Below are 19,330 nucleotides of genomic sequence, written 5' to 3' on the forward strand. Positions count from 1 at the left end.
TACTTAGAGCAGCTATTTGTTAATTTAGCTAATCCAGACCAGATTTCGGAACAACCTTGGAACATAAAGTCAGTCTTGTAATAGGAAACTAATATACATTTTTTGGCCTAAAACAAACAGACATACACATAAATGAAATAAAAAAAATAAAAAAAACCAATTCTAATCTACAACTGTTTTAAGATGTTCTGTTTGGTCAAGTGTCTGTAAAAAGCATGACTTTAAAATATTTGAAAGAGACAAAGCAGGTTACTATTAGAAACAATATGGCTTCTGAAATGTCAGCTGTACTGTATTTGAGTTTATTTTCTTATGTAAATGGTGGAAAAATTGTTTTGATGAGGGTTTGGAATGATAAAATCTAAACATAATTGGGCAAAATGTATGAGTTATAAATTTGGTAAAAAAAAAAAAAGAGTGCTCAATACTATACATATTCTAAAGTAAATTGAAAAAAAGTAATTTATCATCTGAAACATGTACTGGGCAAGGAGTAATTCTCACCAGCAAGCAATTCTCGCCAACAGATTTTTTTTTTACCTCTCCTGTGAAACTAGTTCATGCCCAAAATTTAAGAAAAAATTTCTAAAATATTGCTGAAATTTTGCTATAAAAAATGAGTTATCCACCAACAATTCTCATTAAGGAATAAAATTTTGGTCAGTCGAGAGATGAGAGTTGCTTCTGTCTTGAAAATGACCATACCTCCTGTAGATAATTAAATCTAACCTTAATATGGAAAAACACCTACCAAGGATACTAGTTTTGCTGAGCTCTCTACTGATAAGCTGGTGTGGGAAACCAGGAGTAATGAAGTGATCAGTTCAACCAAAGTTTTGTCTGTATCTTTTTCAAGTGAAGTACTCTTTAGGATCTCTATTAATGTCTGGAAAGTACAATGTGATAAAAAAAAATTTCTTTTCAAATAAAAGACAAATGTTTGATGTTGTTGATTATTGTAAAGTTCAATGGTAAACAGTTCTCAATAAATAATTTAATTTTCTAAATATACATATTTTCAAGCAGAAGCATTCATTTAAAATTTTTACCCTCTATTAAATAAAGGCAAAAATGCCTTAAAAATTAAAATAAATTACCTTTGATTACCTCTTATGTTAAATTGTAAAATGATTCACAGTCTGTGCCAATTTTGACAGATTAGAAAAGTGGTTTTACAAAATCTTAGTTATGAATTGGACTAAAAAAGAAATATCATTTCTAAAAGATGGTACATGGCCTAAATAATTAGCCCTTACTAAACTACTGCTTCTAAATAATGGCGGTCTAGTTGTAGAGCATTGCAATAAATCATGAGGCTTGAAATCTTTTTGAGTTAAAGCCCAGCAAGTGTCATGGTTTCTAGGAACCTGCTGTAGATCTGTGGTCAATTTCACAAAAAGTCAAAAGTGTAACATTTGTAGTAAGTACTGGTAATGATGTCATTGCTTACAATTACTTATACAATCACAACATTTTGTGAAATCAACTACAGGAGTTCATCACAAGAATTCTGCCCATACAAAACCTTGTGACTCTATGCAACTTGAGAGCTATAAAGCACTCCTTTTTACCTATTACTTCCTACCTTTGCTACTTGATCAGGAACTGTAACCAGAATACCAGACTTATAATTTACCATCTGGTCCAGCAACATAACAAGTCTGGTCAAAAAGCTTGTCACTAAACTCTGTTTCTTCTGTTGCAACTCTGCTAAGGATTCAAACGCTGTGTTCACAGTCATCTAAAATAACATAGTATATATACTTAAGTTTTACTTCAACTATGTTACACAGAACTATAAAACATTATTTAACATGTATATGTGAATATGAAAAAGCATTAGTAAAATGAATTGCACTTGACATGTTGCTATGGAAACCAATAACATTTCAAATGAAGAGCAATAGTACATACAACCCAATGATATCAAAGCTTCACACCAAATAAAAAATTTCTGCAATCCAACTTATGTTCATAAGATATTTATTTTTGACTGCTTACAAGCAAGAACAAAATATGAATATAAATCAGCCTGATTAAGTCCCTTTATTATGAAATAGATTTTAGACATTTTAGTCACAAAAAATATCAGAAAATTGAAATAATATTCTAAAACACGAAGATAAATAGGTTAACAGTGTTCTGTCCAGCAAGAATAAACCAGAATGATATTATCTAACATTTGATAGTTGTCATTCATATTATCATTTTAAGTAGTATTCCAGCTGAGTTTGATTTGCTGAGTTGCAAAATTTGATTCATGGTTGGAAAGCCTACGTATTTGTATTTTTAATATTTTGTTTAAAATGCCGTAATAAACCAAACGAACATGTGGGTTTTCATATGACCCTTGTTCATAGGAGATAAAAATTATAAAGAATGCACTGTAGATTTCAAAATTAAGGGAGATAACTCTGTAAATGACACTAAGGTCTCACTAACCACTTCTGGGTCAAATGTAGTACCAAAAACACACTGAACCTATACCTATGCATTGTAAGTGCATTATTTGTGTGTATTCTGATGAAAAGTTGAGAATGTGTACTTTAAAACCATATATGTAATTTACTACAAAAGTGTATGAATATTGTTTACATGTGTGAGTAATTTGCCTCCATGCTGTCAATTAGAAGAAAAGGTAAAAATGAGAATTTTTAGTATTATTTATTCAAGTAAATTTTGTGAAGAATTTCTACAATCATTGTACCACTAGCATAATGATATTTTGAAAGCATTATTTTCCCAACTTCGCAAGGCATGTAACTTTTAAGATGTCATTTGTCCTGGGAATTCACAGTGAAACTTTGAAAATGATTTTTTTAACATGTAAAGTAATGGAAACATTAGAAGTAGTTAGTGAGACCATAAGCTAAATTTTGGTATATTTCAGAGAAATGCATAATTTGAGGAAAATTGCCTTTCCTGGTCATTATTTCCATTTTCTCATAAAATCAGTGTTATGATATTGGTAATCTGGCTATATTTTAAGAGGTGCATTGTACAAGGTACTTTAAATAACAAAATAGCAACAAGATTTTTATCAGTAAAACTGACTCATAACTCGACGTCATCCCTGAAATACCTAACGTCACTGCTTGGAATATTCAAAGTACTCAAATTGTCATACAGCACAGACTAAGATTCACACAGATTAACTTCTTGAATTATCATAGATATCAAAATAGTATGACATGTTGCCGAAAATTGTCATTTTAAGTAATTTTGGGAAAATATCACTGAGGGGCATGATGTAAAAATTGCCATTTCTTTGTAGACCCATGTCTGATTATGATCGTTTTGGTCTTATTAGACTTGCAATACCACAAGCTTTAATAAAATGTAAAAAAAGAAAAACATAAAAAATCATAAAATGTTTTAAAATACAATTGAAGCAGAAACAAGAGCAAACAGATTAGAATGAATAATTTATACATTTCATCATATAGACCTATAACGCAACTTAATAACAAAATTAAAAACGTGTAGCTTATTTTGGTGCATATAACAGAATTTGCATGATTCGTACAAAGACTACTACTTAATTACTTTCCATGAATTTAGAAATGCCTGCCTGCAGCATCTTATAAAAAAGTTAATATAGTACAGGAATATTTATACATTTGATTTTACTGCAAATGATCCAAGAATTGTCTTTTAGTGATCTTTTTTTTTATATCAGAGAAACAATACAATTTTACATTGTGAAGTCATTTAACTTTCAGTTGAAGGAGATTTCAGCATAAAAACAGTAGGAAATTCTATTATTTTCCACAATGGTGTCCACAAGTGAATATGTCTATTGTCTACCACTAACTTGAGATTGTGTTAGTACATTCAATTATTTAAAACATGTATTTCAATCAAACTTACCAGTAGACAGTTCCATACAGGACCTACATGGTCTTTGATAACATACTCAGCTATAGAGGTAAACATGTAAGTCACTGCTGTGTTAACTAAATCTAAGGGAAGCCTGGATTTCTTCACTGCCTTTCCTACCGGGCCCAATTTGGAAAGTATGATAGGGAGAACCTACAAATAATGCACAAGATATGATCATGACAACATTATATTTTACTTCATAAAATTCCAGAATTTCTACTGGAGAATCAACTTGGGTAACTTTGGTCTATTCCTTATTTGCTTGCTCTTCCACAATGACGACTATCATGTTCACTTCTGTTCTGGAAAAGTTCTTCAATTATATTGAGGTCAACTGGGGTCAACGGATATCAGATCGGGTGACATTGCAAAAGGAGCCAAGGGACCAGAAACTTGATTTGATTAATGCCAGGAACTTTTTAAATGATACATATATTATACAAGCATTTCAGATATTTTAATGTTTAGAGACTTATTTCCACATAATTATTACTGTTCTTGTAGCCTTGAATCTGATATCTTAAACTTGTCTAGTATAAAAATGCAAAATAGTTTTCACCAGATTCATCGTAAATGGCAAACGTGAAAGTCGTCTATGATTGGATGAATAATGCAACACCCAGACATTTCAACCTATTTATCACTATTGTGTTCAAAATCCCCTTGATCTTGTTATAAGATAACTTTCCATCTCATGTCAGTTGAGTGAGAATGAAAAATATTGTATAGCTGCACAACATACGTGATGTTACGTAGCACTCTGCCGATGAAAATAGTCGGCCTGTATCTGCAATCTCTCACCCTCTAGACCTGAAATTGCCTCACCACTTTGCATGCACAAATGTATTCCGTAATATAAAACAGAGAGCCTGCAATAGGTTGTGTTAGCCCTTCTACTACAGGGGCTATGTGTATAATATATATTGATTGTTTACATTAATACGATTGTATTTGTATTTATTAAACACAAGTCAATGTCATTGCTGGCGGACCAAAGGTTACCGAGGGTAATCACCAGCACAGAAGTTGGATTTGTCTGACCCAAATTATATCATATTTTATTTATCAAAATTTGCAAAATTACAAACTTCAAAATCCCTATATACTGAGGGTTCATTCCTTGTATTGCACATGGCAGAACCTCTTGATGATGGAAATGGCTTCCTATTTAAATATTTTTAGTTTTGAGTACTTCTTGTATAAAATTAGAATTTGGATTTGGATCTCCCTATGTATTTGATTCCAATGCTGTTGATAAGAGGTTACCCCATGAAACATGTGTACAGCATATAAATTTTTTTTTTGTGTAATAAGAACTGAAGCTAGGTAGGAATATTCAACTACCTGTATGGTGTAAACTAGATACAACCAACATGAATGGAAAACCATAAGAAATAAAATCTATATTGTTATGTCAACCTTCAGTTAACTACATGTAATAAATCTCAAAAACCATAAAGTTATGAAAATTAATTAGATATAATAAATCAACAGCTCAACTGTCTCCTTGTCATGAATCTTCTCATTATGTAATGTATTATAATATCTATACTAAGTGACATAAGAAATGCACCACTTCTTTTCAGTTGTACTACATGAACTTTCACAATTTCATATATTTGGTCAAACTCTTATCACTGAAGTTGGCTGGTCAGGATCAGCTATATCTGTTAGATTTCTGACTCCTTTGGTTTTATCCATTTCAAAGCATTAATATTTTTCCCACTTTTCCTTTCATAATTTTATTAAACACACCTTAAAATGTTATTTAGGAAGATTTTATGAAATACTTGTTATTTTTTCAGTCTTTTTGATAGATAAAACTTACTATTAAAGACGAAATTTATGGAAAATTTAGAGAATTCCTTTTGCCGCAAAAATTTCAAATACTTATATCTCAAAATCAAGCACACTGACCCATCTACTTTTGCTTCTTAAATTGTTCTAGCATGATATATCCTAAAACATTTTACAACCATTTGAAATCCTTTTTAATCTCCAACAGAACAGCACACATTCTTTAGGATGACATTTTTGCTCATTCCAGGTAGAAGGACACATTTTGCATCAATTTTTGAAAAAGCTTCATTTTCATTTTTGGTTGAAAAATTTAAATTTTGGAGAAATCAAAACTAAAAAAAAAGAGTAAAAGTTTCATTTGCACAAACTTTGATGTTATTGATTCCTCTAACAAAATGCCAAGTCTTCAACTCATACCAGTTATTATTTTATATTATACTTCATATTAAATTCTAGAATTTTGAATGGATAAAAGAATAAGTGGTATTCAAGTATACCACCTGTATACAACCTTCCTTTGAGTATACCACCCGCTCCGACCGGCAATGCATCTTGTCCTTACTGTTGCACGGTCTGGTATTACTGTTCATTTTCTAATTTCCGCTCAAAACAAAAACACAAGACGACATTTTATAAGGATGGTTTTGCAGAGAAAAAAAAAAAAACACTTCACAATGAGAAATATTAAGTCAATGGATCATTTGACATTTGTTTATAAATAGAAGGGTGGTATACTGGTTAAAAAGATATTCAATATAATTATAACACATAGTGCCTGCAATTGAGGGTGGTATACTGGATCACCACATTCAGGAAAGAATATCTCCCACAACTACGTTTCGGGCGATATTCTTCCTTTGTGTGGTAATCCAGTATATGTAAGTGGAGCATTTCTTTTCATGATGAGTATATCAGGTTTATTATTGAATGAATTTTTTTCAGCTGCATGATAATAATGTGCAGCAGTTTTTTACTCTCACTTACTGACTCTGAACAGCTGTGAAGTTGACCTTTAACCCCTTTTATCATTTCAAACAACAGCCGTCCTGTACCTTCAGCTCTCTGTAATAAAAGTATGAATATATTAACTACTGGTATGTAACACAGATATAATGAGTATCTTGTTTCCAAAAAAAAAGGAAAAATAACCCTTCAGTATAAATTTTAAAAATTTCATAGTATTCAAGTTATTCTAAAAATAGACTTTCTCATCAATAAAATTGAAAAAAATCCAAAAAAAAATCTGTGAAATACTTTTCTAAAAGTTCTATTTTACTCCATTCATTTCTCACCTTCCTACTTTAATATACATTTAGTAATTTAAAAATACCCCTTATAGTATAAATCATATAAAGAGTTAGGCAGATGACACTCACATAATAAAACCTCTACCAAAAGTCTTGCCACATCAAGCTGCTTTTATTTGTATCAAATGTAAATAACAACTACTTCAGTGAATCAGGCAGTAAAACCATCTTTCTGACTTCCCTTTGTTTCTTTAGCCGTAATTTGGATTTTTTATTGGTCATTGGAATGTTAGAATAATATGCACTTTATAGAGTTATACCTACTCTTGAAATGTACATTTGCATCAAATTTCTTTATAACTAATACCCAGTTTAAAAAAAAAATAAAAAATTGACAAATCTAATCTAAAGTCTATCATTGTGATGAAATGGAACAAATGGCAAATTACATCTTCAGAATGAGTGTTTTTTTTTCTTACAATATTTTACCCTCTGCCTTATCCTTCATGAGACATGTTATTTAGATATGCTCACACAGATTCAAGAAGTACAGAAAAAAGGACTCCAGATTGTATTGCAGGGATGATTTTATGAGATCATCAAACAAAACGGAAATTGGTAAAATAGGAAATAAATAAACAGTAAAACAAGAATTTCAACACAAAATTAGCTAAAAATCGTCCCTGGTATTGTAATAATACATTTAAACTGAATGAATACTCACATCACTATGTTCTTCTAAAGTTTGAAACATAAAATCTAACAGTTCTGATGGCTTCTTGGCCTGTAACAGTAAAAAGCATGTATCAAATTCAGGTCAACAATTTAAATTTTATTCAATTCTAAGAATTGTAGTCATAAGCATGTTTCTTGGTTTGTATGTGTCTAAAAAAACATTGCATTATTTTTTCCATTTCAATAAGTTAATCATATTTCAAAAATTTGATCTCAAAGACACTCCTGTATGATACCATTCCATAAAAAAAACAAAAAAAAACAACAAACTACTTCTCGTCAGTACATCAGCAAAGACAACAAACTACTTCTCGTCAGTACATCAGCAAAAACAACAAACTACTTCTCGTCAGTACATCAGCAAAAACACTTTTGAACAGCATATATACATTAAAATTCATCTTATTTACAAAGTTCACATGATAATGATTAATTAATTGATGTTTGTTTTTTTAAAAATGCCGTTTCGGCGACTAGGGCCATATCATGGCAATACACACATACATTACATAACAATGACATTTTTGTATCAAATAAGCACATGGTGTTATTGATATACTTTCAATGACCATGCAACGAATGATATGAAACATTCAAATTTCATTGTTTTCCCCAAATAAGTAAAAAAATGTCACCTTTCTCATCAAAAAGGCAAAACTTTCCCCTTTTTATTCTGTTTTCCCCAATAAGTAAAAAAAAGTTACCTTTCTCATCAAAAAGGCAAAACTTTCAGCAGCAAAGTTTCTGATGTAGTCCTTGTGATTTTCACTAAGAAGCTCAGAGAAATACCTAAAATGCCATAAAAATTGAATTTCACATCTATGAAAATGAAACAAAGTACCTTGAAGGGTGCAGATTGATACAACCACTAAGATTGAACCAAGAACAGTTTGGGCAATATAAGCTTTATATAGCTCTAAATTTGCATTGTACATGGAATTAAATGTTAAACACAGCCCAATATTCTGAATGGAATAAAAGCCACTAAAAAAATTTCAAAATTTACTATTAAACATACAGAATCAGAGATGATTTTACGACGTAAATAAACAAAGCGGAAATTGGCAAAATCGGAAGTAAATAAAAAAGGATTTGTAACCGTAAAATCTGGATTTGAAATAGTGGAAATATGCTAAAAAACGGAAGGAAACCATCCCTGCAGAATTTACACATAGTATAAGATAATGCTTCTTTCTTATCCCTTTTTAGCCTCTAGTTCCTTAAATCAATCAATACCTTTCTTTTGTGAAATAGAACCTTGTAGTACAATTTCATTACATAGTCTATAAAAAGTAAGTAATATCATAATTGGTTTTTGTCAAAATTATGATGAATACTTAAAAAAAAAGTATCATTTACTAAAAATTTTAAAAAATAATCTGATCCCATTTCACTATTTTTAAAAACATGCAGTTAAAACATAGGACATAATTACGTTTTTTCTCAAATAATTTGTTTCAAATTTATGTTATTACTTCCAAGGGTAATAGATATAACTGACCTATGACATGCCATCATTGACCTTTGACCTACCTGTATACTTGATGGATGTCCTTAACCAGGTATCTCCACAGATATTTAAACAGGTAAGCCAGAGCTGTAAACACATGTTCCATAAGATCAACATCCTGGGTATTCAGTAAGCCAACCAGGAGCTGGAAAAACTTGGGAAAGTACACCACAAAATCCTTCTGTAAATCTCTGGATAGCTGTACGGTAAGGCTAAAACATAAGGGTAAGAATATCATGAGGTTGCACATTTTATTGAGCTATGCATACCTCCACTCGTACAAGGAGTTGATATTGTAGAACAACCGAAATTGCTTACAAAATATACCCCATGTATATGTTTCAATATCAATAAATCCATTGGGAGCCGATATAAATGCGACGAAAATTTGGTCGTCCAACTGGACAGACAAAATGATGGACGAGCCAGGTGATTCCACTTAACCACAAACTCCTCGAGTTGGGGTATAATAAGTGGAACTTGTGAACAGAGGTGAGATACAGGATCTGAAGTGAACAGATATTGGCAAAACAGGAAGGAATTATACATTAAAATAAAGAATAGTAATTGTACATTCAGGATTTGTACAATCAAAATCATCTTTATAAAAAAAAAACAAACAAAATGAGTGACAATCTGGAGGTAACACAATATGATTATCTAAAATTCTTATTTCATAGGAAAAGATTGCAGCAGAATTCAGCCTTTAAACAGCTAAGGCTTTAAATAAAAAAGATACCACAATTTAAATATTTTCCACCAGAAATTTGTTAAGTAGATTTAATTTTCCTAACTAGATTTCCATTTCTCCCAAATTACAGGAAAAAAGAATTCTAGAACACCCTATCAGATTAGCAAGTTAAATTTCAATTAGCAATTCGGAATCTTGATCTAAGGGGTAAAAAGACCCTTCACTTTCATTATTGTGGGGTACTTGATGCATGAGCTCCCTCTAGAGGCAGCATAAAGAAACTGTTGAAATGTCTATAGTGTATAAAGGTACAGATACCATAAACAAACCATACAAATACCCTATTTGGAAGCAGAATATTACTTACTCCAACAAGGCATCAAATGCTAAGCTGTCTGGTATCTGCAGATGTTTGGTTAAGGCCTGTACTATATCTTCCTGAAAAGTGGATAATTGTATCATTTAAGCAATTATACATAAAAATTAGAAACATACATATCAAACATCCATCTCATGAGATATATTTTTACTGATATTCTCAACAAATGCATGAATTACAATTTTTTGACAGTTTCGAAAAAGATGGAAAAAATTTACCTAATACAGCAATCTCACCATTGTTCACCTGCATGCATTCTATACATAGAAAATCATATGTTTTTTTGTTATATCATTTGACATTACAAATTAACCTCAGAGCTTGCTTGAGAGATAATATTGGTCGAGAAGGGTGCTCAGGGGCTGCTCTGGCTCCCAAAATTCTGTCGCCAGAAAAATCACCAGCTGCTATTTTTTGTCGCCAATTTTCAGAAATTAGAGCCAAAGGGTGCCAAAAAAAACCCCCACTTTTTTAAAAAATATTATAACAATATTAAGTCCACTGATGAATTATCAAAAAAACCTCTCCATTCATGACATACATGTACCCAAGAGTCACTCTTGATGCATGTACAAAGCAGGTTTTTAGCTCTAGTCTGTCACTTTCATATGCATAAAATAATAAAGTACTACTTCAGAAACAGGTATTTAAATTCTATCAAGGACTTTATATTACTATTCTCATTTAGTCCCTGATTTTAAAACATTTTTGTTTACCTTTGTCCTTAATGGTCCAATTTATCTTACAATATAATTTGATTTTTTTAAATATTTTTAACTAACTTTTTTTTCAAGTGATAAAATTTCTAGCAAACTACATTTTGTACCATGGGCCATTAACTGTGTCCCTGTTTAATTATCTTGATATCTGAATAGCATTTCTTTACCGATTTTCCCGCCAAAAAAGTCACATGCAAAAGTGTAAACAAATGTCATCCATTTTCTTATATCAATTCATTGATTTCGAAGTGTTTTGAGATACTTCCTGATGGGATAATCATTGTTAATTGGATTTAATTTATTCTGTTATTAGGTAAGTCTGTTTCCGAATGTATTACATGATTAAACAGGGCTGTGAAGCCTGTATGTAGCCACGTGCACATGGCCTTTATTGTGTTTACCTTTGACCAGATGATAAGAGTTTTGATTGGCTCAATAATATGTTTACATTTGATTGACACCTTCCATGAGGATATTGTAAGTCACGGTTGCCTGGTTTAACTACCTTTAATTGCCTTCAGTCATAAATTGGTCATGGTCAATTAACTCTGACCAGCTGATAGACTTCCTGTCAATTTTAATATACAAAACCTAGGCACCAAGAAAATTGCCAACTGGCTATTTTTGTTGCCAGATAAAATAAAAAATCGCAAATTGCGACATTGGCGAAGCCCAGCGCGACCCCTGGGTGCAATTGAAATATTCATATCATATTCTGTTTATTATATGTTTCAACATACAGACACCTAAACACTTTTTTCATGTCAATCATGTGACATAATTTGTGTCCACTATTGATTTTTTGCTTTTATGGATGCATGCTGATATGATAAATTAAGTACAAGTCCACATAAAATTCAGACAATGACTCAAGTGATTCATGGAGTATAAAAACCCACCAAACAAACAATGCTTTTTCAGTCTTCATATGCATTTTTTTCCCATAACGATAATTATTTCTGTATTCAGATCTGCACTTTTAGAAAATCAAACATTCATTTCCCATAAAAACCAACCAAATCAAACAAAATAAAGAAAGATAACTCTTGCAAAGTGCAAATTTCATGTACAATCTATATAGTTTATACCTCAAAAACGCAACAACCAAATGAAAAACTATGACTTGTTATGTGGTCAGAAGCAGTTTCTGAAGAAGAAATAAAATTGAATTTGGTGGGTTTTTGACAACATGAATCACCTGTCTGATTTTTATAACGACTGCTACTTAAATAATTTCCAATTTATACAGAGGAAAAAATGGTAAAACAGTCTTTACTCTTAAACTCTAGTGGTACAAATAGTGATATCACACCTTCATCAGAGCTTGTGTTGCAATGTTTTAAATGTATTGACTTGAAATAGAACTTTTGAACTTTGAACTTGAAAAAAGAAAACAAGAGAACTTTATGCAATGAAGACATGTCGAGTTTCTGTTGTAATCTAGAGTGATATATTAGTACATAAACAGCTTTTGATGTTTTTTCTCAGTATTTAGACTACTACAGCAGTTTTCTGTGTGTTTTGTCAAAATAAACATGAAAGCTTCTAGTTCCTTTTTAAAACATTCTGAATGACATAGTTACAAATTAATTACACTGCAAGATTTTGTGTTTTATGTCAGAATAGTGACTACCATGAAAACCACATAAGGTATTCAGTGAAACACTAGTGTCTGTGACATGAAAGTAATTCCTTTTGTCTTACCTTGTGATGTACCAGCTGTGTAAAAGTCTGGACTTGAGACGATATCTCCTTCCTAAAATTAGCTATCAAAAGAAAGAGTATATTCATTGTCCATGTACTTTATCATCAATTCAAATTAAAACCTAAATCTTTACATTTCATTTCAATTAAGAAGGCCAACTGAGGCCTACAAAACACAAATAAGCATTATTACAATTTTTTTTCAATGTTGTTCAGTGGAGATAATTCCAAAAATGATTTGGAAAAAATGTATGGCTGATGAAACATTAGTCCGACATCTCTAATCTATCAGTCTATGGCAGAAATGTCATCGGTCAGCCCTTCTAGTTTCGAAATACTATATTTTGTTGGTGCATGTAAACAGAGACTTTCTGCATTTACTTCATTTTATAATAAATCAGGATAAAATAGAGATACCATTTCTTAAAAACTATCAATTATTTTTTTTTTGTTTTCTAAGTAAAACATCCTAAGGTTTCAAGTTCCACTAAGTGGGAAATTTGACACCACAATATGGTTTCTATTCCTGTAAAGAATACTTTCATTTCATCTGATTTGATGAAACTATAGGCATCTAAGTTGTACATATTAATATTACCATAGTGCTGTGTACAATTCAGTTCAGTCCATTTTTCAATTGCTTCTCCAAAGAACGTCAAGTCTTCCTGCAATTTAGATCAACATAGATGCATTTTTGTTTTAACTCAAGCCCCTTGTTTACTTTTCAAACAAGTTCAGAATAACATACATTGTAGATTCACTTCATTGTGACTCCAGCCCCTCCTATACTTTTTCCAACCAAGCCTATTCAGTTACCTTTTGTGAATAAATCTAAATAATGCTGTATTCCCTAAAGATACTTGTTGGAAGGCATGTGTGTCTTGTCCTTTTTGATGAGTTTAATAAGTAACCATCAGAGAACTAAAGAAGACATTCCTATACATTAAGGAATCCAATATCCAACTGTGAGCAGCATATGAGAAGAAGTTAAGGACCCAATTCTTTTCTGTTGATATTCCTCAAATTATATCCTCCTTCAAATTTGCCTTGAACATGCTAGCGTGCTCATTTTTACCCAAATTACCCTACCCTTTTCAAAAGCCACAAGAAACACTGCTTTCCAAATTACTCCTACTAATGTGAAACCTGTATAAACCATGATTAAAATGAAAACCTGTCTAAACTTATTGTATCAGTTTAAATGTATATTGACCTTGTGTTAACTAGACACCTGTCTAAAGTGAACAAATTCTTCAATCTAAAAGGCTCTGGTTTGGATGGGTTTCACTGAAAAGCATATGAGAAGAAGTTAAGGACCCAATTCTTTTCTGTTGATATTCCTCAAATTATATCCTCCTTCAAATTTGCCTTGAACATGCTAACGTGCTCATTTTTACCCAAATTACCCTACCCTTTTCAAAAGCCACAAGAAACACTAACTGCTTTCCAAATTACTCCTACTAATGTGAAACCTGTATAAACCATGATTAAAATGAAAACCTGTCTAAACTTATTGTATCAGTTTAAATGTATATTGACCTTGTGTTAACTAGACACCTGTCTAAAGTGAACAAATTCTTCAATCTAAAAGGCTCTGGTTTGGATGGGTTTCACTGAACAAGCATGTTGTTAAGCCAGTACATGAATTATTGTGTAAGATGATAATAACTGTAAATTCAGAAATAATGATGTATTTGTTTCAGGGCATAATGCCATTTCAATTACTGCAAATTCAGAAACTAACGCACCATAAATGATGAAAATGCCATACTGCAAATTTTAAGTATTGTTCTACCTAAGAAGCATGCAAAAGTACATCACAACTGATTCATGCATACCTTTTCCACTAAAATATTTTGACTGGAAACCCTTCAGAAGGCCTAATGGACAATGTTTTAAACAGAGTACCAGTGGAAGGAGGGTTTAGATAAATTTACAGGTAAATTTTAGATGGTAACCACTACTAGTTTTAATTAGAAAATTGTAAATTCAGGGTTTAGTGGGATCAATTATTATTATTTAATTAGAATAAGGAGAATTTTTCTGCCAAACTTTGTACTAAGATTTACACCATAACAAATCCATATTATATTATATTAAAATAAACAGCATATCCAGGAAAGGAACATACCAGGGATTATTTAATAAGTCCATTCAGTACATTTACATGCAGCTACTTGCTAAATATCAAATATGTAATAATTACCCCCTCCATGATTTTTAGACAGAACAGTTCTTAATTAATGTGTTTATGACCCTGTCACATTGTTTCAAAATACTAATTGATCCCAGTAAACCCTGAATTTACAATATTCTAATTAAAACTAGTTATCGTTAGAAACATTGTACATGTTTATTTTTGTCTGTAGGTCTGATGTTTGAATAAATAATATCAGCATTTGGAAAAAACATTACAAATTCAAAACCTGTGATTGAAATACATCTTTAAATAGGGAATGCAGATGAGTTGCTAGACCATTAAACTAACTTCACTTATCATGCTTTAGAACTACTATAAACTTAAATATTTGTGGTTTGGAAAAGTTGTTGAAAGTATATATTATTATTCTTTACATGATGTGAATGCTTGCTCTTAGTGATTTACAAGTTCATTATGGGCCCTGTACAGTGTTCTAAAAATTTTGAAAAATTACCAACAATTAGGAAAGTGAAAAGAAATTTCAGCTACATTTATAGTAGGGAGCACAATCCAGACTTTCCCTCAAAATATGCAACTTCTACTGAAGAGACAGTAATCAAGATTTGTTTTACATTTCTGAAGCAGATCTTAAATTTTTACCATTGAGCAGAGGGGTGGTGGAAGTCTTATGATTACATGTAGTTTCAAAAAGTATAATCTATTTCCATTCTTTCATCTCAGAATAAGTTCTTAGATACGGCATAAAAAGGTCTGACATTTCTTTTCTCAACCATGAAGTATCAGGAAAATTGAATAAGTGTTTTAATCAACTAACATGTGTTTAACCACAAATACATCAATATACATGTACTTCTATAGTATATGAAAACAATTATGTTTTTTTTAAAGTGAGGAGATAATTACATGAACATTTTGTAATAACCACACGATTAGTTGATAATACCACATACACATGTAATTTATAATCCGCAGATATTTTTGTGAAATTTAACCATCATAATAATACATGATTTTCACAATGTTTTAAGCAAAACTACAAGTAGTACATACAAATAAGCATTTCCTTATTGTATTTGACATAGTGCATTTGCCTAAAAACAAAAGCTGTAGAACACATATTTAATCTTCAACAATTAGCTTATAACACCAACAATAAAAAAAACCATTTAATTGGCCCCCTATCTTCAAGAAACAAGTAAATAAACAGTCCATGTAAAATACAAACCTCAGGAGTATCATCATGATGAACAATCTTATGGATAACATCAATATCAACCTTGGCTATTCTTTCAGAAAAAGTCTGAAACTGTAAAAATAGCAAACCTTTATAAGGGGAATTTCCCAAAATGGAAATCAATATCAATTAACAAATCTGTTCATAGATTCATGTTTTCTACCAAGGGGAAAATGGAACAGAATAAATATCTTTTGGAGTTTCCCTCACCAAAGTTTCATTTGCTTTGGGTGACTGAAAGTTGGAATCTTGGGACACTGATCTTTAGTCTGTTGAGCAGAAATGTTTCTGATGAGTTATGATGTAATGGCATTGACAGATAAAACAACTATTTTCAAATAAAAATGTTACAAATTGGCCTGATGTTTTATTTTGTTGATAACTTCGGTTCTGATTCCTGAAATGTCTCCAGAATAAAATCTAGAAATTGTTTTGGTGTGTACCACACAACCCTCTCCTGGAACAAAGAAAAAGTTGAACAAAAGTGCACGGAATACACAAAAGAATATGGTAACAGAAAATTTTTGCTTCAGGGGGAACCCCCAAAAATATATATATGGATATTTAATTACATGTAGTAGACAGTAACAATCAATAAAATATAGTAAAAAATAGGTTTCCACTCCATTTCTAGACCTTTTTTGGCTTCCATGGCCATACCAATGGCAGTTTCTGATCAAGAAATTCTGAAAAGGGCAGCCTGCTGATAATCAACCAACCAAAGGTGTGCCTATGTCTGCCGTTGGTTTCGCTCTTAAACCCTGACATGGTCTATAGATCTAGTTTATCATAGATAATATGGGGCGTGATACATGTAAGTGACTGAAAAAAGCTAAGGAATAACCATTTGATTCTTAGGGTGTCAGAATATCTATTTTTTTTTTAATTTTGCAGGTCAGAAATTTATTTTACGACCATATCGGGTTAAGATTAATTAATTCTATTTCAGTGTAAGAAGTATCTGGTCTGAGGTTTGGAAGTTTATTTATTTTCAACTTTCTTTTGAGATGTAAACAAGAATATTTATTTTCAACTTTTTCAGGGCCAAAATATTTATTTCCAACACTCCCTCAGAATCAAATGGTCATTCCCTAAATGTTTTTCTCAGACAGGTATAACACTGTGCATTACAGTGCTTTTATTTTAAACACCATGTAATATGAAATAAATTGTATTTAAAATGCACCACAGGTACTTTTAAAGGATTTTGAAGAAAGTTAAAGAAGCTGTTTAAGCCAGCAGGGTCTATTCCATTTCAATCACAACAGCTACATGTACCTCTTGATTGATGGAAATAATAGATTCTCATGTATTGATGCTGGCAAGAATTGCAGATAGACCTGTACATTCATGTACATTGCATGTGTACTTTTCTTAAAACAAGGACTATTTTCATTCTTTCATTAGTTTTCATCTCGACGGTAAAGGAAAACTATCTACCAAACTTTACAAACGTGATGACTTTTCATTCAGAATTGTCAACTTTCCTTTTATTTGTGGTAACACCCCCTCAGCACCTGCATATGGAGTGTTCATATCACAGCTTAGTTATGCCAGCGCTTGCCTAAACTATACAGACTTTTTGTACTTGCTAGAATTCTAACAAATAGGCTTCTGGAACAGGGTTATGTTGCTACGAGATTGAAGTCATCACTACAGAAGTTTTATGGTCGACATCATGAACTCGTGGATCGCTACGGTGTATCCATTTGCGCCATGAAAACTGATTTGTTCAATGTGTCATAGTTTTTCTTTCCACTTTGGTCTACTCCAGACTTGACTTTTTATGAGCAACTTGGTGGGTGTTTCTAGAAAAGCAGAGGATACTTATCCTACCGGTGCACCTGGTCCATACTCCCAGTTTTTAGAGGCGTCCGAGTTGCTCCTTTGCTTTTGTTACTTTGTATGTATGATTTTAGTTAGTTTATTTTCTTTGTTGTGTATGTCTGTTTCCCTGTCTGGTCTTTGTCCCTTGATTATATTCTTTTGATTACCGTAATAACCTTGGTTCCCTTGATTACTCTTTAACACTGATCCATAAAAGTGTTCATTTCCATCACCTTGGTGCTTATGAACACTTGGTATATTCATGATTAAGAAATTGAATTTGACAATAATAGAAAACAAAACAAAACAACTATGCATGTTACTCCTACAATGTAAAGGCCCTTTAAGGGGTTAGAATTCCTGCCATACTCAAATCTCTTATATCTCGGCACTATTTTTTAATGGACAGGTTTTTCTTTGATTTTTAAGTGGTAAGTTTCAAGCTGCTACTACTTGTGTTAAGCACTGTACATGTAACTGGTTAGAAATAGGTATGCAATAATAGATGTATTTTCTTTTGTTGACACTGTTGGGAAATATTTTCCCCTTGATTTCTTACAGAATTCTCCTCCAACTTAAAAATTAAAGAAGGCACAATGTGAAATTCCATTGTTTCTCAGATGTCCAAAGGTTATTTTGAACAGAAAACTGGGGACATTCAGAGTCAATTGACAAGTGTGAATTTGCATATTTAAAAAAAAAACAAGTTCAAGACCAAATTAAGTTTAAAAAGTGCATTCAATTTCCGTTGTTTACAATCTGTTCAGTGCAAAGTTAAAACTAAGTCTAAGAAAGATGTAATAGAAAATTAGAGTATTGCAGGACATAATTCTAACGTCTTACACATCGTAGGAGGACTGCACGTATGCATAAACATGTACATGTACAGTAAATGTGAATGCAGGATAAAATGTCATTATATGCTTCATCATTGCAAGACACCAATCGTTCTTTTGGCTTGAAGCTGAAGTAACATTACCCTAAATTTGTTTTCTGCTCTGTGATGAGACGACTTTCCCATTCTGGAAGTACCTACTGACAATTAAAATCAAAATTGTGTAAACATGTTTTTTAACATGGAGGCAGCCATAATGGTTTATTATAATTTATGAATCGGATACTGGAAATGGTCACACTTGAATTCCGGAAATTCTTCGTGCTGAATGTGACCACCTGTCATTGCAATAACGATTAAAGCAAATGTTAAAATAATAACAAAGAAAAAGAAAGAAAGAAAAACCAACGCCCTCTTTGAAAAGGGGAAAAAGCAAAACGAAAACGAAAGACATCATACAACAAGGTTTTTAATAAGACAAAATCAAAAAAACATAAAACATAAAACATAAAAAAAAAACAATTAAAAACAAAACAAAAACAAAACAAAAACAAAAAAACAAAACAAAAATAACAAAAACAAAAAACAAAACAAAAAAAAATAACC

General features: G+C 31.6%; 1 protein-coding gene across 2 annotated transcripts in view; it reads right to left on the minus strand.

Annotated features, from left to right (window-relative positions):
- The window catches only part of LOC148612237 (small subunit processome component 20 homolog), a 70,774-nt gene extending 51,772 nt beyond the window's left edge, over positions 1 to 19,002 (minus strand). The window contains exons 1-12 of one of the 2 annotated variants that reach the window (XM_088593494.1): positions 18,869 to 19,002; positions 16,054 to 16,134; positions 13,266 to 13,332; positions 12,668 to 12,729; positions 10,233 to 10,303; positions 9,198 to 9,386; positions 8,369 to 8,453; positions 7,654 to 7,713; positions 6,667 to 6,744; positions 3,871 to 4,032; positions 1,586 to 1,741; positions 752 to 886 (exon numbers count right to left, since the gene is read on the minus strand). In XM_088593494.1, the coding sequence (XP_088449620.1) occupies positions 752 to 886; positions 1,586 to 1,741; positions 3,871 to 4,032; positions 6,667 to 6,744; positions 7,654 to 7,713; positions 8,369 to 8,453; positions 9,198 to 9,386; positions 10,233 to 10,303; positions 12,668 to 12,729; positions 13,266 to 13,332; positions 16,054 to 16,134; positions 18,869 to 18,910 (1,188 nt within the window). In that variant the 5' untranslated portion in view covers positions 18,911 to 19,002. Of the gene's footprint in view, positions 1 to 751; positions 887 to 1,585; positions 1,742 to 3,870; positions 4,033 to 6,666; positions 6,745 to 7,653; positions 7,714 to 8,299; positions 8,321 to 8,368; positions 8,454 to 9,197; positions 9,387 to 10,232; positions 10,304 to 12,667; positions 12,730 to 13,265; positions 13,333 to 16,053; positions 16,135 to 18,868 lie in introns of those variants that run through there. The other variant, XM_088593495.1, reaches the window with a different exon arrangement.
- Positions 19,003 to 19,330: the final 328 nt, after the last annotated feature.

The sequence above is a fragment of the Perna viridis genome, chromosome 7 (assembly GCF_037379345.1).
Source record: "Perna viridis isolate PV_CMFRI_1.1 ecotype Kerala chromosome 7, ASM3737934v1, whole genome shotgun sequence".
Taxonomy (NCBI): Eukaryota; Metazoa; Mollusca; class Bivalvia; order Mytilida; family Mytilidae; genus Perna; species Perna viridis.